At 40.6% G+C, this 25972-nt stretch overlaps 1 protein-coding gene across 2 annotated transcripts in view; it reads right to left on the bottom strand.

The window, feature by feature from the left end:
• CWH43 (cell wall biogenesis 43 C-terminal homolog) overlaps positions 1 to 25972 on the bottom strand; it is a 57406-nt gene that overhangs the window by 15890 nt on the left and 15544 nt on the right. For both annotated transcript variants that reach the window (XM_043572690.1, XM_043572691.1), the window contains exons 7-12: positions 21321 to 21578; positions 18839 to 18961; positions 14527 to 14606; positions 7633 to 7738; positions 6428 to 6563; positions 4635 to 4784 (exon numbers count right to left, since the gene is read on the bottom strand). In XM_043572690.1, coding sequence (XP_043428625.1) covers positions 4635 to 4784; positions 6428 to 6563; positions 7633 to 7738; positions 14527 to 14606; positions 18839 to 18961; positions 21321 to 21578 — 853 coding nt within the window. The remainder of the gene's footprint in view (positions 1 to 4634; positions 4785 to 6427; positions 6564 to 7632; positions 7739 to 14526; positions 14607 to 18838; positions 18962 to 21320; positions 21579 to 25972) is intronic.

Below are 25972 nucleotides of genomic sequence, written 5' to 3' on the forward strand. Positions count from 1 at the left end.
CTCCTCCTCCTGCTCTCCAGCCTTGCACTAATGTCTTCCATTAGCTAAACCTACCCAGCAGCCAGAAGGCAACAGACTCTGGGAAATGTGGTTCCCTGTGATGTGTAGCCAAGAGGGACACGAGCCAGGAATGGATCCAAGAGCAAATAGGCAGCAGAACCAACACAGGCATTTATAGAGAAAAGTAGCTAATAAATGACTGTTCGGTTAAAAAAAAAAAAAAAAAACAGGCAAAAAACAGTGACAAAGGCAGATAGACATCACCAAGTACTGAGAATATTGGAGAAAACTCATTGATGTAGGAAGGTAGGATCTGAAGGCAGAACTAAGCTTAGATAAGAATGTATAGACAGCTGAGTACCATTCAAAGATACCTTAAGAAATAGAAGAGTGAGGGGCGCCTGGGTGGCGCAGTCGGTTAAGCGTCCGACTTCAGCCAGGTCACGATCTCGCGGTCCGTGAGTTCGAGCCCCGTGTCGGGCTCTGGGCTGATGGCTCAGAGCCTGGAGCCTGTTTCTGATTCTGTGTCTCCCTCTCTCTCTGCCCCTCCCCCGTTCATGCTCTGTCTCTCTCTGTCCCAAAAATAAATAAACGTTGAAAAAAAAAAATTTAAAAAAAAAAAAAAAGAAATAGAAGAGTGAAAAGAATGACCATTTATTAAATATCTTTGATACTGAATATTCACAATAACTGAGACGCAGGCATTAGCTCTATTTTTTTCTTGTTTTATATATTAAATATAATTTATTTTCAAATTGGTGTCCATACAACACCCAGTGCTCATCATTAGCTCTATTTTTAAATGAGATTAAGTAACACGCCCATGGTTATTTTCCAACTGCCCTGTCTGGATCTGTTCTCAGTCCTTCTCTGTGCCCTGAGAAGCTAACCCAGGCAGATTTCATGTCCTGGGCTCCCTTTTCTGCTGATTTCCAGTTAGGTTTGGTCAACTACAGGCACCAGTAGGAGATAAAAAGGAGAGAGAAGTTGTGGTATTTCTTCCCCATTAGCTGCATTCTTTTTGCCTGTGGCCCCTCTTCCTGAATACTATAGTATCTCTTATCTCTTCTTTTGATCCTTCCAGCCTCTTGGTAAATAGTCCCTTATTTAGGTCTGCAGTGAATTCTGTTCCTTCTGATACACACAACTGGGATTCAAATCTGGTCTACAGAATTCCAAGGTCACTGTACCATTAGAGAATTCCAAGGTCACTGTACCATAGATAGTGTTTTCATACAAATATATTAGCAATATATTGGGAAATAATCTATGAATTTGGTTTCATATTTTCTCAGTCGATAAATTTTATCCAGTGATGATAATAAAAGTAAATAGTATATGTATGAGTACAAAGAAAGGAGAGGAAAGGAGATGGGGGAGAGAGAGGGAGAGAGCAAGAGAGAGAACACATTTTATATTTCCTTATCGGTTAATATGTGATCAGCCCCAAAACCCTATAATGTGGGCTGGAAAAAATAATTTCATCCCATTCAGAAATAAAAGGACTGGAACTCACTGAGGTTATGTTACAGCAGGACCAAAAGTATAACTACAGACTACCGGTTCTGTACTCTTTCTTCTTTGTACATTTCTGATGTTACAGAAAACAAAGTGGTGATGGACTGGTGGCTCAGTTAATTACATAAAACAACATTGATTTTAGTTAGGGTGTATACCTAAATGCTTCTAAGGAACGCTGCTATTTCCTATTTATTGGTTGTAAAGAGGTATTTGTGTAGTCGATAATTTTAAAAATCCCGTTGAATCAGCTAACAACATGCATAAGCATTCCATAATTCATTCCTAATATGACTTCGTGTTTCTATGCCATAATCAGTAGAGAACGAAATCTCTAAATATTTACTCACAGTAAGAATTTTGTATCTAGTATTGTAGAAAACAAAGGCAAATGAAAATATGGAATGATGGCTTCACGAATCCTTCAATGTATGAACGTCTTCATGTCACCTGTTGGAAGGCTACAGGGTTCATGGACAGGGCTTCTAAGGAGTGACACAGCACTGTGGCTCTAAGGGGAAAGACTGCAACTAGCACTGTGCCTGGGACACGGCAGATGCTTGATCTGCGTTTGATGAATGAATTCTTTTTTTAGCTGCCCAACACACCTTACACTTAGGGTTATCTGATTTGGCTTAATAACAATGGCCAGTATTAATGGAGCACTTGCTATATTCATGTAGTTTGCGTGAGATAATATTTCTCACAAGAACCCTATAATGGATTATTGCCCCTGATTTACAAATGAGAAAACTGATGCCCAAGGTGATTAAATAACCTGGTGAAGGACACACCTTCCATTAGTACTCAAACCAGATTGTCTGATTCCAAGCTCTGGAATTTCATGCTTTTAACCACTCAAACACACCACTTCCCTCCCTGGTGCTACATGTCCTCAGTAAATGTTAGCGAGCTTTGTCACTGCTGTCATTGTCATTGTATATATATGTGTGTGTGTGTGTGTGTGTGTATTAGTAAATCAAGTGAATAAGTGAGAACATGTGAAAAGTGTGGTTTTGATTAGAGAGCTTTAAATATGCACTTAATAGAGGGCGCCTGGAAGGCTCAGTTGGTTAAGTGGTTAAACATCTAACTCTTGGTTTTGGCTCAGGTCATGATCTCACAGTTCGTAGGTTCAAACCCCAAGTTTGGCTCTGTGCTGACAGTGCAGAACCTGCATGGGATTCTCTCTCTCTCTCTCTCTCTCTCTCTCTCTCTCTCTTTCTCTCTCTCTCTCTCTCTCCCCCTCCCCCACTTACACAAGTACTCTCTCTCTCTCTCTCTGCCCCTCTCCCCTGCTAGTGCTTGCTCTCTCTCGAAGTTTAAAAATTTTTTTTAAAAATATGTAGTTAATAGAAAGTTAGAAAAGGTAATCCTTTCCTCCTCTTTTCCAAACACATTCTGAGGGCTATCTTTAGTCTTCTCTTTCAAGTCTATTCTTTACATGTTGGAGGTTGGAGGGGGTTGAAGAGGGCAAGGGGGAAAAGCAAAGGAAAAATGGGAAGGACTTTATTCAACTGTTTCTCAGGTTAAGACCTTGCAACTTTAATCATAAAAGTGCTATTTTTTAAAAGCTAAGCCCAGGGCAATTTAAGGTCAGTGGAATGATTTTGGAATGCCTGTGCTTGCTACATGAAAATTATTGAGAGAAACAGAGGCATTTCTTCAAATAGCTTTCTAAAGAGACATGGACCATCATCTATATCATCTGTCCTCTGAACACCCTTTTTATTTCTAAGACAAGCAAGAGTCTGGTGAGTGAATGGCTCACATAATTACATTTGGATGGTTTGTTTGTATTGCTAAGTCTGATTTCGTTCAGAAAATATTCAAGTATACCTTCACAGAGCCACATGATGCTGTGAGAAAAAAGCGAGGTAACAGGAAAATAAAGGTAGCAGACACATTAGTTTTGTTTAGGTGAAACTTATAGTACAACCATGTTGTTCTAATGTACTGTATGTGACTTCAAAGCTCTGTGGCCTCTTGTCATGAACGTGGATAGGACCTATATGCCCTGTATTATAGTACTTTATGTTACCGTTTTCAATTATTATTACAGAATGTTTAGTATGGCAGAGTACAAATTATATACTTTTATCTTTGTTTTTAGATTACATTGTTAGCATCATTCATGATTTATTCAGTACTAAGTCACTGGTTGTAAATGTTATCCTTTGGGGATAAAATTCATTCCCCATTCCTCATGTCTCCTTATAGAAGGACTTGCTTAGAAAACCATGTCTGGCCTCTATCTCCCACCTTTTACACTTGGGGAAAACTTTCCTAACTAGTTGAGTTTGGCAGAATTAACTGGGCATGCTTGTCTCAAGTCCTTCCTCTCTCTTCTCCTTGGAGCCTGCCAGTTTGCAGACAGGGTATTTCTGGGATATTCTCTCTACCAAGGGGAGAGTTTGACAAGGCAGACATTGCACCTGCTGGTGGGTCGGCTGCTTTGGGGCAGTTTCATGTATTATTGGCGGATGAATTAGCAGGTCCACATAGACACAACTAAGCCATGCCATCCACATAAGTTTATCAGAATTAAGAGATACTTTGATGTCCCTGCCAAATTCCTCTACCTACCCATCAGTGGACTCTGAAAACATGAGGAAAACAGAGTATCATTTAGTACCCTCAAATCCTAACAGTACTTCCAACTGTAATAATCCTGTAGGAAAAGAATATTTCATTTTTCTGTAGTCCGGTTTACTACATGGTCCCAAGTACAGGCAGGCTCTGAGTTAGGTCTACCTAATGCCTCACTGGGTGACACTCTCAGACTAGTCATCTAACCTCTCTCAGTCCACAGTCTTTATCTGTAAAATGGGGCTATAATGGTACTAACATTATACAGAGTAAAGACTAAATGCAATAATGTACTTAGCACAGCACCTGCTCGGCCATTGCTGGCTAACACAGCCATCATTGCTGTCCCGTACCATCTCTAAGGACCACCCACAAATGTTTTATGCTTCATTTTTTAAAACCAGCTACATAAGGAAAAATACTTTGGGAGGAAAAAAAAAAGAAAAGTCACTGCGTTGAAATCAAAGTAATGTACTAATAATATTTCTTGGCATTTGTGTACTATTAGAAAGACCAAAGAAACCCACTCATGATTCCCAAAATGTGTCACGACAAAATCCACCAGTTTGTCCGAGATGTTAACAGTCATTGTTATAGCTGGTGCGATCTCGCCCTCTGGTGATGGAAGAAGGTGGTGCTCTGACTTCACAATTGGGTATCGGGACAAAACCATAATCCTGCATTGGAATGAAAAGAAACATGTGCATCATTATTGGTCCCACCATATCATGGAGACAGGACTAAGCACATGTGTTAAAAAGGGATGTGCTCAAAGCACTAATATGGCTGTCTGAGACAATACATTGCATCTCTGCTATTTAGCATATCTCTTTATGTCGCTAAGCACAATGCCATCAACTCCGTTTTATTAAATACTATGGAGACACAAAAAGGGCAGAGTTAGCAATACACAAAATCTATTTTCCTTAAATTGTTACTCTGGCAACATATTTGCATAAATAGTTCTAATATTAATCAACACATTTGGGAATGTACAATCCTGCCAGCAAGGACACAAAGTAACAATTTACAAAATTAGGAATTATAAACTGTCCAATAAAGATATGAAAACATGTTCTACCTCACTCTAAGTCAAAGAACTATATATAAAAAGGATGAGCAGAGCTCAGACCTCAGCCAGGTCTCTTCCCTGGTCCCTGGCTGCATGCACTCTCTCTGGCCCCTCATGGAGCCCCTCCAACAGGATGACCTCTACAGTGATGTCACCTGAATCTGTGCACATGTCCAGCTTACCCTGTCCCACTTGGCCCTCCATGCTGCACAGAACATCCTACTAGATGTCACTTGACTGTCCACAGGCATCTCAAATTTAGCACAATCTGTCTGCTCTGCCTAGTTGTCCTCGTCCCATTAAACAACATGTCCTATCAGGTATTTGGGTAACAAACATAGATGTTGTCTTTTATCACTTCCTGGCCCCTGACATCTAAACCATCAGTAAGTCCTGTCAGCTCTGTTCCAAAGTAGGTCTTAAATTTGCCCACCCCCCTTCTCCCCATGACCACGGCTCCTACTGTCATCTCTCACCTGTGCTAGTGCACCTACCTCATCACCTGTCTCCCTGCTCGCTCCCATCCTTGCCCCCAACGAGCTGTTCTAGGAACAGCTAGAAGGATCTTTTTGAAATGTAAATCAGATCAGATGGCTCCCATTTAAAATGCAGCCAATGGTTTCCCGTCAAAATTGAATTCCTCAGTCCCCAGCATGGATTATGTGACTTTCTAAGATCAAGGGCCTGCCCTTGACCTCATCTCTTACTGGTTCCCCCTCAGTGTCCACATTCAGGCCCACCAAGCCTAACCCTGCCTCAAGTCTTTGCACTGGCAGTTCCCTCAGCACTGCCCACGGCTAGGTCCTGGGTCCTCCTCATGGTGAGGTCTGCAAAGAGACCTTCCTGACCATCCCTCAGCATCCCCTGCCCCTCCTACCCAGTCATGTTCCTTTTCTACATAGCCCTTATCACGATGTCAAATTCCTATTTATTTCCATGTGTACATATTGATTTTCTGTTTCTTCACACCAGAATGTAAGCCCCGTGAGGACAGCATCCAGGTCAGACACGCTTAGCTAACCCTCAGCTCCTACACTGAATGGTTTATAATGCTGAAGAACTGAAAAAATCCAGCAGCTGGGCCACCATGAAAAACAGTCACGGAATATGCTATCTTCAGCACCTTCTCATCCCTCCCAGGAAGCACCCCTAAGGCATATTCATAGGACAAAGGAATGAGAACATCAACCTTCCGCTCTAAGCCCAAGCTTCCTGGTCTTCAGGGCTGTGTTCCCAAAGTACACTCACCCCCACGTGTGATCCCTTGTGCTTGGGCCAAAGTCGGTATAGAAACCCAACTTCTCCCCTAGCCACATGGTTAAGTCATTGTTCCCAATATAGGGCTTAGAAGCATCACTCTCCAAAATTGTTATGAAATCTGCACCTATTCAGAAAAAAAAAAAAAAGCATGTAGTGATTAACCACAGCTATGCAAAAACAGTTAGTAAAACTTTCTTCTTCAACCCTTTGCCTTTCCTCATAAATCAAAAAACAAAGTAATTTCTAATGAGTCACTAAAGTGAAATGGGTCAGGCCTGAGCCATAAGAGGAGTCTTCCCATGTTTAGAATGTAATTAAAACATGGGACACCTGGAGAAAACACAGAAAAGGATGAAAATGTATCTTTTACATTTTCAAATATTTTTAACATCTTTCCCAAGATTTCAAATGAGCATAATGTTTGTTTCAAATACGCAACTTATGTTCAGAAATACAAAGTGGTATGTAACAGCATTTTATTCCTGGGAAAACACTTCCATGGTATTGGCACAGAAGTAAGTTTACTGGTTTTCTCTGACTCGGACCAGCTGTCCCGCAGGGCCTATAGTCAAGAAGAAAGGCCACGGAAATTCCTTACTGGCATTAGAATCATATAGACTCTCAGCATAAGTATGTCTCAGGGGACATGCTTATCATTAGGAGCAACCAGAACAGTTTAGACCCTCACAAACCTTGCTCCACGTTCCACAAAGTTGATCTAAGAACCAAATACCCGCACCTTTTAAAGGATGCTTCATACAAAGAGGCGCACCCCAGGGCACAGAAACTTTAAAACTGGCCCTTAGGCTCTTGAAAGCAATGTGCTTCACAAATGAGCCCTCACTCTGACCCATTCTGCCTTTTGATCCGACTGCTTTTGGGTCCCCCATGGTGGGTCCCCAAGCAACAGAAAGCACCAGGAAGAGTATCTCTTGGAGCAGGGGCCTGACAAGAATTCCCTGCAGATACTCAGTGTGAGGCTTTGTTCAGGATCAACTGAATTGACTGCTCTCAAAGACAGATGTGGTTATGGTAGCTTAATCCTTCTGCAGCTGCCTACCAAAATGAAGCCTTTTTATGAGATTAGTTTATGATCCAGCAAAGCCTCCTCCTGTTCCTTATGATCTCGTTCAAAATAAAAATAACAACAGCAGTTTCTCAAAACCTGGAACTAATTCCGGTAAAAGGCTTACCTGTTTGACTGAGCAGCTGAGCCGATCCTTCTAGATTGGACCATCCTTCATTGTCATAGCCAAACCGAAAAGGCCAGATGGCAGCAGAGACCTCTGTGGCTGGTCCCTGAGGAGTAATTTTAATGGTAATTTACAATGACTAGGAACAATGGCGGTTCCAATCACCCAGCTTTCTCCACCTCTCTCTACCAAAATTCATATTTCAGCAAAGGAATTTTCTTGGTGAATTTTCCCACATTTAATTCATAAAACAGGGAGCTATTTGCTAGGCGATATTCTAATAATAAATCTTCTATGAGCTTCCAGCTTAAGCTTGGAAGTGAGGAGGAATATTTGGAAAGTGAGCATTTATAATAAGCATCATTTATAATAGCAAAAAATTAGAAGCAACCTGGCTGTTGTTTCAATAGGAAAAATAGGAAAATGGATAAATAAATGGTGTCACAGACCTACAATGGAATACTACCCAGCCCTAATAAATGAGACAGGGATGAATCTCATGAAAGTGATTTTAAGTAATAAGTTGCAGAATGTATATGTCAAATGTCATATAGGTGAAGTTGAAAACACGGAACAAACGATACTGTCGGGGGTTATCTCATAGGTAAGCACAATATAAAGAAATGTATGAAAAATGATAAACACCATATTCCAGATGGAGGTAACCCTTGCACAGGAGAAGAATGAGATCACAGAGGGATATACAGAGTCCTTCCACGTATTTGTAAAGCAGCCTGCTCATTCTGAGTTATACACATTGTTACTCCTCTATGGCACTGACAAAGCCAATATTCAGGAGCACAGCCGCCTTTGAGAGTTCATCTTTTGGGCTCATGGGCTCAGTCAGAGAATCACTGCCCAACCCTCACCATCCATCTTAAGCAAATACCTCACTGATCTATAACAGGGATCCTGAGGAATAGTATGGCTGCATTAGAACAAATCTATCACCGCAACTGGAAAAGCAACTTCGAGTGAACCATACAGGTTGAAGTTGGGAGGATGATAAGTAGCAACCTCTTGCAACGGAATGCCACCATGTAAACACTGGTGACTTGGTATGCTACCAGCAGTAAGCTGGGCTTTTCATCTTCATGCAAGGAAAATTATTCAGTTTAGTGAATGCCATATAGAGAGAAAGGAGCCATCATCAGGGATTTCAAGAGGCATGATTATATTCATTACACTATCCCTTTTCATGTAACTATGTAACTATAATTAACTCTGGATTTTACCACTCCAAAACCTATTATTCTCTCATTCTTCCCATGTCAGTAAACGCCACCACCCTCCATCCAGTTGCTCAAGCCAAAGACATCAAAGTCATTCTTGATTTCTTCCTTCTCTTTATCGAGCAACATCTAATCCATCAGGAAATCCTGTCAACTCTTTCAGAATACCTTTGACTCTGGAACAACACGAGAGTTAGGGGCTCTGTCTCCCTGCACAATTGAAAATCCATGTATAACTTTTGATTCCCCAAAACCTTAACTACTAATAGCCTACGGCTGACTGGAAGCCTTACCAATAACATAACAGTCGACTGACACACATTTTATACATTGTATACATGTATTATGTAAGGTATTCTTATAATAAATATAACCTAGAGAAAAGAAAATGTTATTTAGAAAATCATAGGGAAAACAAGACATATTTACAGTAGTGTGCAGCAGTTATCGATGCTGTAAGTTTGTATCATCTGTTTACAAGATGAATCTTGTGTGTCTTGTGTCTATATCAACATGGTCTTATATGATACAAAACACTATAGGTATTATACATATTACTAAGAGCAGACATCAAAAATGAAAAGATGAGGTGAGGGGTGCCTGGGTGGCTCAGTTGGTTGAGCAACCGACTTTGGCTCAGGTCATGATCTCACAGTCTGTGAGTTCGAGCCCCGCGTCAGGCTCTGTGCTGACAGCTCAGAGCCTGGAGCCTGCTTCCGATTCTGGGTCTCCCTCTCTCTCTGTCCCTCCCCCACTCATGCTCTCTCTCTGTCTCAGACATAAACATTAAAAAAATTTTTTTAGATAAAAAAAAGAAGGATGATGTGAAAAAGAAATTCATATTTACTTCCAGCTATAACAATTCATGCATTGATAATGAAGAAGCAGCAATATGTTTGCTTTATGGTAACCTAGTATAATCGATATGACAGCTTCATGCTAGCCTAGCCTATACAATTAATGAATGAATCATTAAAAAATTTTTATGGCATACAGTATTATAGTCATCGTTATAATGCAATTTTGGAAACACTGTTCCATTTTTTTTAACCACTTGTCTGTAATGATAGGCTGATACACAGTTTCTCCAATTATAAGAGAGAGGCATACTATATGCTAATATAAGTCTTTGAAAGCAGAGTTATAAAACAGTGGGAAAACTAAGACGTGATTAATTTTACATTACATACACTCACCTTATGCCTACGTAAGGATAGGCTGTCCACCTCCATGGGAGTCTTGCACAGAGTGTTCTGCATGGTGAATACTTTGATGACAGGGACACCAAATGTCTAAACAGTTCTTGCCGTACAGGTGGTAGATTTTCACAAAGACACACACACACAACAGACAGGTTTATTAGGTGTACAGCGTGATGATTACTTACAATTCATAAAGTGCAAGTGGATCATCATCAAGGTCTTCATCCTCATTGTGTTCATGTTGAGTAGACTGAGGAGGAAGAGGAAGGGGCGGGCGGGTGGTCTTGTTGTCTCAGGGGTGCCAGAGGAGAAGAGGTGGAGGAAGAGGAAGGGGAGGCAGGAGAAGCAGGCACACTTGGTATGCCTTTCTGGAAATGCACCGTAATTTCTGTCTGACTTCTTTTGCGTTTTCATGTCTCTAAAAATGTTTCTACATGGTACCAGTCCTTCTTCCACCGTGTGCTTTAGGTTCGGTGCCCTTATCGTAGAAGGGTCCGTGTCGCAAAAGAAGTCAAAAGCAGTCTTGACTCATTGGACCCCTTCTGCTAGACTGTCTAATGTCAGTTTGTCTTCTGACACTGCGTCCTCTACATCTTCCTCATCATCTGGCTCTGGTTTGGAAGCACTCATCTCCAGTGGGTCATCTGTTCATTCCTCTGGTGTGGTGTCTGTTACCTCTTGAAGTTCTCTAAGATCCGTATCTTGAAACGCTTCAGCCTCCACTTTTTTTTGCCATTATCCACAGTCCCTTTCGTGATTCCCTTGATTGGCTCTGTCATAAATCCTGTGAAGTCATGCACAACATCTGGGCACAGTTTTCTCCATTAGGGATTTATTGTCTCGAGCTTGATGGCTTTCGTGACTTCTTGTAAACAACGGCATCTTCAGTGATGTAATTCTTCCAGACTTTCATGATGTTCTATCTGTCAGGGCTCTCCTCCACAGCACTGACAATTCTTTCATAGAATATTGTGTGTAATGAGCCTTAAAGGGCCAGAGAACTCACCGATCTAGAGGCGGAATCAGCAAAGTTGTGCCTGAGGGCAAGTAGAGCACTTTGATGCCTTTGGTGTTGAACTCATGGGATCCTGGGTGGTCAGGGGCATTGTCTCATATCAAAAGAACTACAAAAGGCAGTCCTTGCTGGCAAGGTACTTCCTGACTTCAGGGACAAAGCATTAATGGAACTAATCCAGAAAAAGGGTTCTCATTGTCCAGGCCTCCATGTTATACAATCAAAAGACTGGTAGCTGGTGTTTATCTTTTTCCCTTCAAGGCTCAGGGTTAGCAGCTTTATAGATAAAGACAGCCCTGATAATAAATCCACTGCATTGGCACAGAACAGTGGAGTTAGCACATCCCTTCTACCTTAGATCCTAGTGCTCGCTTTTTTTCCATACAAACAGGTGTCTTTTGTGGCATTTTTTTCCACAATAGGGCCCTTTCCTCTGCAAGAAAAACCTGTTCAGGCTAATATCCTTTCTCCTCAATGATTTCCTTAATGGGGTCTGGGAACTCTCTGCTGCCCCCTGGTGGGCAGAAGCTGCTTCTCCTGTTATCTTGACAGTTTTTAAGCCAAAACCTTTCTAAAGTTAAATTCCCCAGCTTTAGATCCTTCCCCTGCCTTTTGCGCTAAGTTGTTACATAATGATCTCGCTTTTTCTCAAGTCGTAATGGAGTCTATAGGTATGCCTCTCTTACAGCAATCCCACACCTACCTAAAAGCTGCATTTTCAGTATGACATAGAAAGGTATTTCGCAAAAAAAAGTGTGAGGTTTTCACGCCTGCTGGTGTGGCCGCAGCGACAGCTTCATGAATCTCCTTTTCTTTTTTCCTTTTTCTTTTTACACTGGATCTTTTATTTCAAGACGGCTGGTGAATGTAGCTGCAGACCCCAATCTACAGGATATCAAGCAATTCAACGCTTTCTGGTCATGACTTTTCTCTGCTTCTTGGGAGCACTTCTAGCACCACTAGAGGCACTTCATATGAGTCCCATGTTGATGTTCAAGGTCTACAGTATTGTTTACAATCAAAACCACCTGGGAACCACGAGAGATCACTTTTTACTGTAATATGAAATTTACTAGGGACAAACTGCTCACCTGGAGATCAGCATCACACCGAGTTTTAAACTGATACGACGCTTGAGCTCGCCGCGATAGCCGCAGGAGGTGCGGTAGTACAGTATGGACTACGGGTAATTTGATGCAGTTATGATTTAATATTGCATCTGTATGTTTACATTTCTCTCCACTGCAAACGAGCCAGGTAGCCAGGTGCAGTCTGTGTGTGTGTGTGTGTGTGTGTGTGTATGTAAGTTTCAGTACATTGTAACTTTTGATAATAAATCTACTGACACTTTCTGGTAGTAAATGACAAAACAGACCAGTCTCTACGTATATATTCCGCATTCACAACACACCTTTTTCTTAATTTTTTCACTATTTCTACATTGTGTGGGTGGCCTGCAAGTATTTGCAAATTGTCACAAACCTCCAGTATACTTTCTTTTTTTTTTTTTTATGTTTATTTATTTTTGAGAGAGACAGAGACAGAATGTGAGTGGGGGAGGGGCAGAGAGAGAGGCAGACACAGAACCCAAAGCAGGCTCCAGGCTCCGAGCTATCAGCACAGAGCCCGCTGCGGGGCTCAAACCCACGAGCCGTGAGATCACGGCCTGAGCCGAAGTCGGACACTGAACCGACTAAGCCACCCAGGCGCCCCTCCAGTATACTGATTGAGAAAAGATCTGCATGTAAGTGGATCAGCACAGTTCAAATCCACACTGTTCGAGGATCAAGTCTATCCTCTAAGTCTGCCCACTTGTCTCCAATGGCACTGCCACCGCACCCATCCAAACCTCCATAGTCTCTCTCTTGGATGACTGAAAATGCCTTGTCACTTATCTCCTTGCTTCTACTCTACAATCCATTCTTCACAGAGCAGCCAACCTGCTCTCACATTTCTTCATGTTCCTGCTTGAAACACCCTATGGCTTCTACTGAAAGAAAACTAAAATCAGGACACCTCACTGTGCTCTGTAAGGCCCTGTATGATGTGACCCTTCCCGGCCTCCCCATCCTCATCTTCTGTGACTCTTCCCCTTACTCACTAAGCTTCAGCTGCACCAGCCACCTTGGTGGGCCTCAAACATGCCCCACCCGTTTCCCCTCAGCCCTTTACACACGTGCCCTCTGCCTGAATCCTTTACCCCTAGCTCTGTGATTAACTGGCTTCATCTCAGCTTTCAAGTCTCCACTCAAATATCACCTCCTCAGAGCAGCCTTCTCTAACCACCCAGTCCCGTTACTCTCTACTCCCTAATCCTCTTTGCTTCCAAGCAGCCTGATCTAAAGTGACAGTCTATTTCCTCCTCTGAATACCGTCTTTCTTCCCTACTAGAATGTAAACTCCATGAGGGCAGGGGTCTTGTCCAAATTGTTTATGTCTGTACCCCGGGAACCAGGCACACAGGAGACATTCAGTATGCATTTATCAGATGAATGAAGGAAGGAAGGAAAGAATGAAAAGAACAGGTATTAAATCTAACTGAAATGACTCCTTTTGAAAAGAGGAAGATTAGGTATCTTCATTTGACCGACATGCTGCAATGATAACAAGTAACAAAGGACAAAAGAAAGGGACCACGTAATGAATTATTCACTTACTAAGAAACCATTACTGAGTTCTGAGTGTGTGGCAAGCCCTTTGTCAGGTGCTGGACGTGCAAAGGTAAATAGGAGACGCATGCTCTCCGTGCTCAGTATAGCTTTTTATTTTCATGAAAAATTTGCCTGGTTGATGCAGATTACTAAAATTCAGAGCTGACCCTCAAATTCTGTTTTAGCCAAAACTGTAATTCTAACTGCATTATGAAGCACATCACACTTCATCAGCGCAGAAAGCAAGCACAACATGGCAATAACTTACTTTTTCTTCTACCCACCTATCTAGAAGAGAAGGGGACAATAAAACATTTAAACCTGTCGACCGCAAGCAGGGAAAGGAAGAACAGGAAAACTTCCATGACTCATCAATACACAAACTACCCATAATCTTCAAAATCAAGAATTATCTAGAAGATTGTTTTTAAATCAAAGGCTCTCATATTGTTGCCTTCAGCAATATCTGCCCATAAAAAAAGCCCATTATAAAGTAGTTCTTTACTTCATAGTTTAGATATATTAAATGATAGAATGGCAAAGATAACGTCATACAACAAAATTTTGAGCAGCTTGCCTTTAATAAACGGGTCTATCCTGTCCCAAGAACCCAACTTCATGAAATAATTCCATTATATTATTAGCCTGTGACCTAAGGGTTAAAGAAATGGGGTTCAGGGCCCTGAAGTCATGAGATCCAGATCTACAGTTCAAACACAATGATAAAGTGTATAAATATATGCATATACGTACATAACACATAACATTCTATATCCAAATTTTTCATTACTTACCCCTTTGCCCAATTTCCTCTCATAGGTTTTATGCCGTAGTCCTAATCCCAGTAGCCCCACACCAACAAGCAGCCACAAAACTAAACAAAAAGAAGAAATACTTTTTAAAAGAAACTAAGTTTGTCTTTTTATAAACAATTTTTTAAATAATGCTGCAATAGGGGCGGCTGAGTGGCTCAGTCGGCTAAGCGTCCGACTTCAGCTCAGGTCACAATCTCACAGTTTGAGTTCGAGCCCCGTGTCAGGCTCTGTGCTGACAGCTCGGAACCTGGAGCCTGCTTCGGATTCTGTGTCTCCCTCTTTCTCTCTGCCCCTCCCCCGCTCACACTCTGTCTCTCTCAACAATAAATAAACATTTAAAAAATAATTTAAAAATAAATAAATAATGCTGCAATAAACAGAGGGGTGCATAGATCTTTCCAAATTCATGTTTTCATTCTATTTGGGTAAATATCCAGAAAAGGAATTACTGGACCATATATATGGTCATTCTATTTTTAATTTTTTGAAGAACCTCCATACCGTTTTCCACAGTAGCTGTACCAACTTGCATAGATGAATGGATAAAGAAGATGTGGTATATATACACCATGGAATATTACTCAGCCATAAAAAAAAATGAAATCTTGCCATTTGCAACAACATGGATGGATGTAGAGAGTTTGATGCTAAGTGAAATGAGTCAGTCAGAAAAAGACAAATACCATACGATTTCACTCACATGTGGAATTTAACAAGAACAAATCAAGAAAAAAGAGACAAACCAAAAAACAGACTCTCAACTATAGAGAACACACTGATAGTTACCAGAGGAGAGGTGGGTGGGGGATGGATGAAATAGGTGAAAGGGATTAAGCATACTCTTGTGATGAGCACTGTGTAATATAAAGAATTGCTGGGGCACCTGGGTGGCTTAGTCGGTTAAGCATCTGACTTCAGCTCAGGTCACGATCTCGCGGTCCGTGAGTTCGAGACCCGCGTCGGGCTCTGGGCTGATGGCTCAGAGCCTGGAGCCTGCTTCCGGTTCTGTGTCTCCCTCTCTCTCTGCCCCTCCCCCGTTCATGCTCTGTCTCTCTCTGTCTCAAAAATAAATAAATGTTAAAAAAAAAAAAAAGAATTGCTAAATCATTATATTGTACACCTAGAACTAATATAGCACTGTACGTTAATTATACTTGAATAAAAAATAATTTTATGAAATTATTAAATCTATTAGGCAAGGATTTTGTGCAAAGGAGAAATGTCTGATTCCTGGGTTAATTTTCATATGCGACATGCATGTACAACCCATACTTGAAACTCAGGCTTCAGGGAATCTTCCCTGAAATGTTCCAAGGACCATGAGCTTAAGGTAAAAATAAATCATAAGTATGTACAAGAAATAATACACAAGAAAACAAGTCTCCATGGGCAGACTCCAGCAGGCAAAAAAATGATCCTGTAGAATCAAACCCACGAATACTTCAGATGTTGAAACTTCTAGAATCAGAATATAAAATAAGGATGCTTAACAGGTTTAGAAAAATAAAAGCGGTTATTCAATAGGATGATCAGGAACATGTGTGAAGAAATAAAATAGACTTCTAGAAATAAAACTACAAACTCAGTGGACAAGATAAGTAGCAGCAGACAAAGCTGAATAGAGAATTAGTGCAAGGGACGGCTTAAAAACAAAGGTAGATAATATGGAAGAGGTTAAGGGACATGGAGAGATAATAAGAAGATCCAACACAATCCAACTGGATTCAAAAAGGAAAAAGAGAAAGAATGGAAAAACAGCAATATTTGCAGAAATAAAACTGAGAATTTTCCACAGGTGATATAAGACATGACTCTTCAGATTCAGAAAGCCCAAACACTAACAAGCAAGGTGGAGGGAAGAAGGGGAGGGGGAGTGCAGAAGCAGGAATCCACATCCAACATATCACAGGGAAACTCTGGAACACCAAAACAAAGAGAAATCGTTAAGCGCTGCCAGGCAAAAAAGACAGATTATTTCCAAAGGAGCAAAGATTACACCGACAGCTGACTTCCCAATAGCAAAACCTAAAGCCAGATAACAGAGTAGTATCTTTCATGTGCAGAGAAAAAAAATAACATCCAAGTACTAAAAGAGCAGAAAGTGAAGATATAATTTCCAAACTAGAAAGAGGAGTAGGGAGGCGGAGGATAAGAAAAAGAGAAAAGGAAAACCCAATCCATGCAAAAGCAAGCAAGAAGAAAAATAGGGGGAAATCTACTTAAAGTAGAAAAAGCAAAAGCAAAGTAAGATGACAGAAATAAATCATAATGCATGAGCAATCACAACAAAAATAAATTACATTTTCAAGTTAAAAGGCGAGACTGACAGTCTAGAACAGGCACAATGGAGGCTGTAAAAAGATGGGTAGTTGCCAGGGTTTGGAGGAAGGAGGGAAGGATAAACAGGTGCAGCACAGGGGAGGTTTAAGGAAGCGAACCTATTCTGCAGGATACTGTGATGGTGGCTAGATGTCATTATACCTTTGTTAAAACCCACAGAACATACAACAGAGAGTGAACTCTAATGTAAACTATGGACTCAGTATCGGCTCATCAGTCGTAACAAATACACCACACTAATGCAAGATGTTAATAATGGTGGAAACTGTGGAGGTGGGGGTGTGAGGGGGTGTATGAGAAGGAACTCTATACTTCCTGCCCAATATATCTGTAAATCTAAAACTGTTCTAAAAAATAAAGTCTATTCTTTTCTTTTTTTTAAAGACAAAGTAGTTGCCATTGGTAGAGGCAGGGAACGATGAACAGGCAGGGCACAGGATTTTAAGGCGGTAAATCACTCTGTACGATGCTATGATGGTGAATACATTTCATTATACATTCATCAAAACCCACAGAACATACAATACCAAGAGTGAGCCCTAAAGTAAACTAGGGACTTTGGGTGACAGTGATGTGTCAGTATACATTCCTCAGTTATAATAAATGTAATAATAAACTCTGGTGGTTACTGGTAGTGGGGGAGGCTGTGTGTCTGTGGGGCCAGAGGGTATATGGGGAACCTCTATACTTTCTGCTCAAACCAAAAGCGGCTCTAAAAAATAAAGTCCACTTTTAAAATTTACACAAAACTGTCTAAATAACTTTGTAAATAAACTGTTCCAAATGCCTCAGTTTGATGAATGAACTAAAGAATTATGGTTCTTAATACTCTTACTACTACTACTAACAACAACAGCAACAATAGAGACAAAGATTGTCAGGATTAAAAATAAACAAACAAGGGGTGCCTGGATGGCTCAGCTGGTTAAATAAGCGTCTGACTTCGGCTCAGGTCATGATCTCCCGGTTCCTGAGTTTGAGCCCTGCACCGAGCTCTGTGCAGACAATTCAGAGCCTGGAGCCTGATTCAGATTCTGTCCCTCCCTCTCTCTCTCTGCCCTACCCCGTTTGTGCTCTCTCTCTCTCTCTCACAAAAATAAACATTAAAAAAAAGTATTAAAAATAAGCAAACAAAACCTGCCGACCTTAGTTTAAGAGACCTACCTAAAACATAAGAGCAATAAAACAAAACTCTAAATTTTGAAAACATCCCCTAAAGTTTAGTACAATCTTTTCAAATTATGATGGAACAGTATGAAGGTGTTTACATAATGGTGGTGCTGCTTTGTGGCATTTCTTTCAGAAATACATTGAAACTTTATTTAGCTTGTTTTCTATCTCTTCACACTAATATTTTGTCTTCTTTATACAAGTATCAAGTCACTCAGGGTGGAGACCTGTTTTTACATGCCTTTACATCCGACATAATGCTACGTAGTTCGGTAGTGTATTGTATCCTAATACACTACCTGCAAATGCAATCCTTTCAATAAACATTTCTATTTAATCTAGTTCATTTGAAATCAGTCAGATTGAATAGTAAACTGACTTCATGTTTGAGTTTCCAGTTCATCAGTATTCCCAATGTTAACATATTTAAGCTCCCAAAAAAGAACAAGAAATTAAATAAATAGTTTGAAATAGAAAATAGTTCTAATGAGAACAAAGCATCTTGGAAATTCTACCTGTTAACTAATCTTATCTACATGAGAAGTGAAGCAAAACTAACAACAGAGTATTTGTGCTTGACATGAGAGGCTACCAGAGATTTGCTTCAAAGTGTTTCACCAAAACAAGTAAGGAAGACAGCTGTTAAGGATACTGGCAAAATGTTAGTGATTCTTGAAACTGGGTGAAGGGGGCATATGCGGGTGCACTATACTCTTTAATTTCATACATGTTTGAAATGTTATTACAATTAAGTGATTTAAAAAAAGAAAGCAAAACTTACAAAGTTTCATATATTTTTCACTCTTTCTGAAAAGCACTTTAGGACTGTTTTTTGTTTGAAGAAAGTCAAGGCTTTTCTTAGGACTAAATAGCATATTTAGTCCAATAATTAGCATCACTGTCCCTGTTAAAAGAGAAAGCAAGAATGTATTACATTCTAATCCAAAAATCCTCCCAATGGTAAATTTCAGGTTCCTAGATTTCATTTCAGTGGACATACCCAGAAAATTCAGTGATTGTGTTAATTTATCTCAGTACCTAAGCAATTACTCCAGCAGTGTTTTTTGATAATTGGAATTGATCATAAGAAATTGGGGGGACGGGAGGTTCTAGGAACCCTGCTTCAAATGAGAAGACTCCAGCGTTTTCTTGATGAGGAATGTCTTTTAATTTCCTGAGTGTTTCTTCGTTGTTAGGTTGGTAATGGGTATCGCTGTCGATTTTGCAGAGGAGGGTGGAGCCCAAGAGAAAGGCGCCTTTTGAACTGCCCTAGGGACTGAGTTTTCTCCGTTGAAAAGACCTCAAATGCACCAGGTTGAGGAACTCGAAAGGAAGATAGGTGAACTCTTACTACAGCCGTGTCTGGGACAATAATTCTGGCTTGGGATGTGGGTCCTCACAGTGGATGCACGCTAGAACCAACCACACGTGCCGATGCACGCTAGAACCAACCACACGTGCCAATAAGGCCAATCAAGACAAGCTCCATTCGGATGCATTACGATGTAACTTATATGTAAAGTTTACATACTTCTGAAGTTGTATACAATGAGAATGGAAACAGAATGATTGAACGGTATGTAAGTTAGAAAATGTCAAGCAGAAGTTAAGCTTAGGCAGAAGGCTAACAAAAAAACATTATATGCAATTTTCAGGAAATAGCTGGAGTAACCTTGACAGGAAGTTTATTGCTAGTTTCTGATTCAATACAGATTCTTTTCAATTGTATTAAAAGCTACACTGAGCATTACCAACTCTCCTTAGTTTTTGTGGCCCTATCAGTATGGCAGTCTTACTTAAAAAAATGTTTAGTTGTATGCAGCTTTAAAAAAAAAAAGCACTCTCTGCAGTTTCAGGGGCAGCAAGCACTCAAAAAGCACAACTTCGTAACATTCTGAAGAAATAAACATATGCTTAGAATGGCTCTTACTGTTGTTCGTTTTCTCCACATGGCAGACCCCTAAGCAAGCTGGAGTAAGGAAAAAGCAGGGCATTGGACAAGGAGATAGAGCAGGACAGAGTACACACACCTGAAAGAAACCAGAAGAAACACAAAGTTTGCAAAGCCAAGGTTCTTGCAAAGGAAATGCAGCAATTTATGCCTCCAGCTGGATGAGTGCATGGGTGTTTACCCGAAATAGCAAATTCTCAGCTGTTTTAAAATATTTCATATAATTTAAAAAAACATATCTTCCAAATCAGCCTGTCTTGCTAGATGTCTAGCTCAGGGAGTAGAAAAGTTTATGCGAAAACGTACAGTTACCGTAAAAATACCAAGGGCACAGGGGGACGGACAGGTAGAAGCCTAGACCTCTGTGCAGCCCTCACCCCCAACCATAATTCTGTAAGGATTTGTCTAATTTTATGTATGGTGTTTCCCCTACTACAAGTGCCAGATGGGCAAGGACCCTATGTCTCTTAAATCTCCAGCAAATGGCACTGTGTCTGGAAGATACAGGCACCCAAGATTTTTTTTGAATGAACGAACGAACAAAGCGAAAACTGCATTTGTGAACACAAAAGAACCGAATCCCTAACTGACATGTTTTGTCTCCTGAATTTTTCACAATTTTTATCCTGGAAGCATTTGACATGTTTTACTTAAACTAAAATGATAGGCAACATTTGATTTGTGGATGCCTGTATACATCAGTAATTTCATCACTGCCAGAAGGCAATTTTTGAAATACTCAACTGAGCTAAGTCTACGAAATTTTAATTGGGTGCATGGAAAATATTTATCCTATGATTTGGGAATTTATCATTTAGACTAAGATTCATATATATATAATATATTTTATTGGTTAAAAATATGGTAAATAAAAATCACCGGTAAGACTTGGGAGAACCAGAAAAATCCCAATTTCTTTATACGTTTATGAGCAGCACTCAAGTAGCAACATGAGCGTCATGATCATACTTTTCCTAGCCTATCGTGTAATACAACTGTTACATAGTACCTCTTTATACTTTACTCAGGATTAAACTTGGGTTTGTTTGTTTTTTTACAACTGATTTACCTAAAAGGCCTTTACAGTAATGAGTATTACTGAAACTCACTGATGAATTAAGAAATCTTTTAAGTAGTAATTTAGACATTCCTCCAGTTGTTTTATTTTTATCAAGAGAGTCTATTTTAATAATAATTAAAAAAAGACACAATTATCCTATTTAAAGTAGGTCACATAAAGTGCTAAATCCTAGTCAGCCTGACGGGTATTTTCAAGCAGTTACTTTAATCCAGACCTTTCAAATATACTCACCCAAAAGCAAATCAGATCTTTCTCTAGCGTAGACACCTCCTGGAACAAACTTAAAAGCCGTGCACCATGCACAGAAAAGTATCTCCAGGAGATAAAATACCATGGCAATGGTCATGGCTTTCCCAGGGCCCGACCCTGAGCTAATAAGATGTCCAAGCACTTGAGGCCACATGGACGCTGTGAAGACAGCAAGCACACAGCCAGAAACGGCAGCTGCCCATGTGGGGAGGTAAAGAAGGCCCGCAGCTGAAGTTGCTCCTGTTTGTGACAGAGAAAGAAAAGAATCAGACAGGAAAAGCAGAAGAGTCTCTCCCATTTTCTTAAAAAAAAAAAAAAAAAAAAGGAATAATGGGCTCATAGGATGACCAATTTATAGCTAGCTATTCAGAGCCAGAAGGGACCTCGAGGGCATCCTGGTCCAATTTCCAGACTGATGAGAAACTGAGGTCTAGCGAGGTTAACGGGATTTGCTCAAGGTCATGCGGCTAGTTACTTGCACAGGTGGAGGCAGAGTGTGAATCTAGTAAATCTCAGGGCTATTTCTTCCGGAAAGGCAGGGGGAATGAAATGGCATTTTTAGCTTATTTGTGTTAAGACCCTAATAGCAAAACAAAACAAAATAAACTTCTAAAGTGAAGTTTTCTGTAATACCAAAACTGTGTCCATTTAATTTAACCAGCCGGATCCAGGACATTGGAAAACACATAAGGTCAGCGCGGCTTCTAGAACATTTTTGTTAAGGAATTTTCTTGAGGACTTTCCATCCACTTAAACGCTGCCCCTTGTCCTACAATATGTAAGTTGGCTTTCCCAAGCTCACATCCCCAAAAGATGTGACTGAGGGAGGGTTAGTGGGCTTGCTGCTTTAGCAATGCTGCAGTCAGTTCATTCGTTACCCAATAGCCTGGTAGGTGTTGAAGTCTATGCCACATGCCCAGGCCACAGCAGGCACTTAGTAAATGTTTGCTAGTTTGCTGAGCTAAACCTGAGAGTATAACGTTCGTCCCAATTCCTGGGAAATCAGTTCTGAAACAGCACATCAGGGTCTCATGGCACCCCACTTTCAAGCCACCTGTGTAACACCTTTCTACAGAATATGACTTTTTATAGACAATTCAGTCAATTTTGTTAGAAGTGTGACCCACCCTTCAAGGACGTCTCCCGCAGGCTCCTCGCTGCTGGGGTGAGAACTGCAGAAAAGGAGTAAGGAACAGGAAGTGGTTCCAGCCAGCCTCTTGGTGCCCCGTGGTGCCCATCCATCAGGAAGTTCTACTTGTACCACGACAGGGCAGTGCCACGTAACCGCCTATCCTCCCCACCCCTGCTTCAAGATCATCGCTAAGATCAACGTGAGGACCAGATTCCAGAGCCCTCTACAACCCACAGAGTTTAACCTCACAGTGAGACCTTAAAATACTTAGATTTCATAATGGCTATTTTCATAACAAAAATTTTTTTCATTTTGAAATAAATAAATGTAATGACCAGTTACCGTAGAAATTTTAAAAATACAGAACTGTAAAGAAGCAATTAAGAATTGTTGGGGCGCCTGGGTGGCGCAGTCGGTTAAGCGTCCGACTTCAGCCAGGTCACGATCTCGCAGTCCGTGAGTTCGAGCCCCGCGTCAGGCTCTGGGCTGATGGCTCGGAGCCTGGAGCCTGCTTCCGATTCTGTGTCTCCCTCTCTCTCTGCCCCTCCCCTGTTCATGCTCTGTCCCTCTCTGTCCCAAAAATAAATAAACGTTGGAAAAAAAAAAAAAAAAAAGAATTGCCAAAAAAAAAAAAAAAGAATTGTCTAAGACTGAGCTGATCACAGCCAGTACTCCTATGTATTTTCCCTTAAGTCTTGTTTTATGTACATATGAAAATATTTTTATACTAACGGAACAATACCACTTGTTGAAGATTATATTCTTCTTTTTATGTAACATTATACTGAGAACATCTTCTCACATTATTCGTGTTTTTTTCTAAATCATTTTTATGCATATATACCATCCAGTAGATAATCCACAATACAAGCAACCATTTTCTTATTGTTGGCCATTTATGAAGCTTCCAATGCTGTGAGGAATATCTTTCTTTTGTTAATAATCTCTTACTACATCTCCACTCATTTCCTTAAAATAGTCCTTTAAAAAGAGTCTAAAAAGTACAAGTACTGGGGTGCCTGGGTGGCTCAGTCGGTTAAGTGTCCGACTTCACCTCAGGTCATGATCTCACGGTTCACAAGTTCGAGCCCTGCATCAGGCTCTGTGCTGACAGCTCAGAGCCTGGACCCTGCTTCGAATTCTGTCTCTCTTGTGCGCTCTCTCTCTCTGTCCCTCCCCCACCCACTCATCCTCTGTCTCTCTCTCTCTCAAAAATAAACACTAAAAAAAATTTTTTTTTGAAGTATAAGTACTGTGTTAGGAGGTAAAAGCATTTTAAAGAATCATTAATTATGGGCAACTGCTTTTGTGAAAGGTTAAGAAACCTTGCTGGGGCACCTGGATGCTCAGTTAGTTGAGCATCTGACTCCTGGTTTCAACTTAGGTCACGATCTCACAGTTCGTGAATTCGAGCCCTGCATCAGGCTTTGTGCTAACAGCACGGAACCTGCTTGGGTTTCTCTCTCTCCTTCTCTCTCTCTGCCCATCCCCTACTCCTCCCTCCCCCCTCCCCAAGTAAATAATAAATAAATAAACTGTAAAAAAAAAAAAAAAAAAAGACTTGCCAGAAGTCTCACCTTTTGAACCCTGCAGAATTATTCCTTTCTAAAAATCTTTACCAAATTAAAGATGAGAACAGTATCACATTTTGAGTTTCACTTTTCTAATGATTAGTGAGAGTGACTTTTTCCTGTTTACCAGCTTACAAAGGCTATTTTTTAAAAACAATGATTCCTGAGTTCATATTCCAAACGAAAGACATTAGAATGACTTTGTTGTTTCTATTACAAAGAATTGTCTGGAGGGAAAGAAAACATCTTCTCAAATTCCCTTGACTATTACTGTTTTTATTTTTAATTTATATTTTTAAATAGGCTATATATATATATATTTTTTTAACGTTTATTTATTTTTGAGACAGGGAGAGACAGAGCATGAATGGGGGAGGGGCAGAGAGAGAGGGAGACACAAAACCGGAAGCAGACTCCAGGCTCCGAGCTGTCAGCCCAGAGCCCGACGTGGGGCTCGAACTCACGGACCGCAAGATCGTGACCTGAGCTAAAGTCGGACGCTTAACTGACTGAGCCACCAGGAACCTCTATACCAGTGGTGGCATATGACCCACACTGTTGGTCACTTTGCCTTCTTCACTTACCTCTATACCTTAACTGTTTTGTGTTGGAGACTGAGTCCTTCCAAATAACGTCCTCCAAATCTTTACAACATCTAAGACACCAAGCAGAATTATTTTTTTAAGTTTATTTACTTTAGAGAGAGAGCAATCAGGGGAGGGGCAGAGAGAGAGAAGAAGAGAGAGAGAATCTCAAGCAGGTTCTGCACTTCCAGCTCAGAGCCTGATGCAGGGCCCAAGGCCACGAACCATGAGATCATGACCTGAGCCGAAATCAAGAGTCGGATGCCTAACTGACTGGGCCACCCAGGTGCCACGACACCAAGCAGAATTAATAGTAACTGAATATTCCAGTACTATTTATAATAACTAACATGTTAGTTTTCAATAGATCAGATTTTTCATACAATAAAATTATAGGAACACTGTAAAATACACCGGGGTCCTATCAATACGTTTGGCACATCTGTTTTTTCTTTTAATAGAACTTTGATTTTAGTAATTTAATTGCCACCAAGATTTAAAGCCCATTAGAAGCTTCAAATCTGCTTGGCCCTGAAGTCTTTTAAACTACTTTTTAACACTTCAGAGAGACAGCAAAACTACATTAGGTTTGACTCTACTTATCTCGGGAAATAAGTATAAGCATAACACTATAGGTTCACAGCTTTTCTGTCTTTTAACTGACAATGTAGGTTTCTGGGGCCCCCAGTTTTCCATGTTTAAAATTAAGCTGCCAATTACCTACCCAGTAAGCATTTTCCTTATATTCCATGAAAATAGGCATGACATCAGGGCTGAACAAACCTCCGATGTATTTCATGTTCCTTTCCCCAACTGCATAGAGATTAAGAAGCTATATATGCTCATTGCAAACTCAGCATTTACAAAAGTATCTGGCCCTTTTCTTGAGGAATCTCATGAGGCATCTCTCTGATAAGAAAGGTTACTCTTAAATTCTATTCATACTAACTTCCACAGACGCCATAGAGAATGCCTACCACAAAACACATGTGCAAGTAAAAAGGGCTCAACACGACTACAACACTTTGCTCGTGACGCTCCAGGACGACGAGGACCTGGCTAACTTCATTAAATGAGCCAATCTATTCAAATTACACATATGTCAGGGCGCCTGGGTGGCTTAGTCGGTTAAGCGTCCCACTTTGGCTCAGGTCAAGATCTCATAGTTTGCGGGTTCGAGCCTTGCGTCAGGCTCTGTGCTGATAACTCAGAGCCTGGAGCCCGCTTCAGATTCTATGTCTCCCTCTCTCTCTGCCCCTTCCCTGCTCACACTCTGTCTCTGTCTCTCTCAAAAATAAATAAACATTAAAATATAGTTTTAAAAAAATGAATTACACATATGTCTCC

Source organism: Prionailurus bengalensis, chromosome B1 (genome assembly GCF_016509475.1).
Source record: "Prionailurus bengalensis isolate Pbe53 chromosome B1, Fcat_Pben_1.1_paternal_pri, whole genome shotgun sequence".
Taxonomy (NCBI): domain Eukaryota; kingdom Metazoa; phylum Chordata; class Mammalia; order Carnivora; family Felidae; genus Prionailurus; species Prionailurus bengalensis.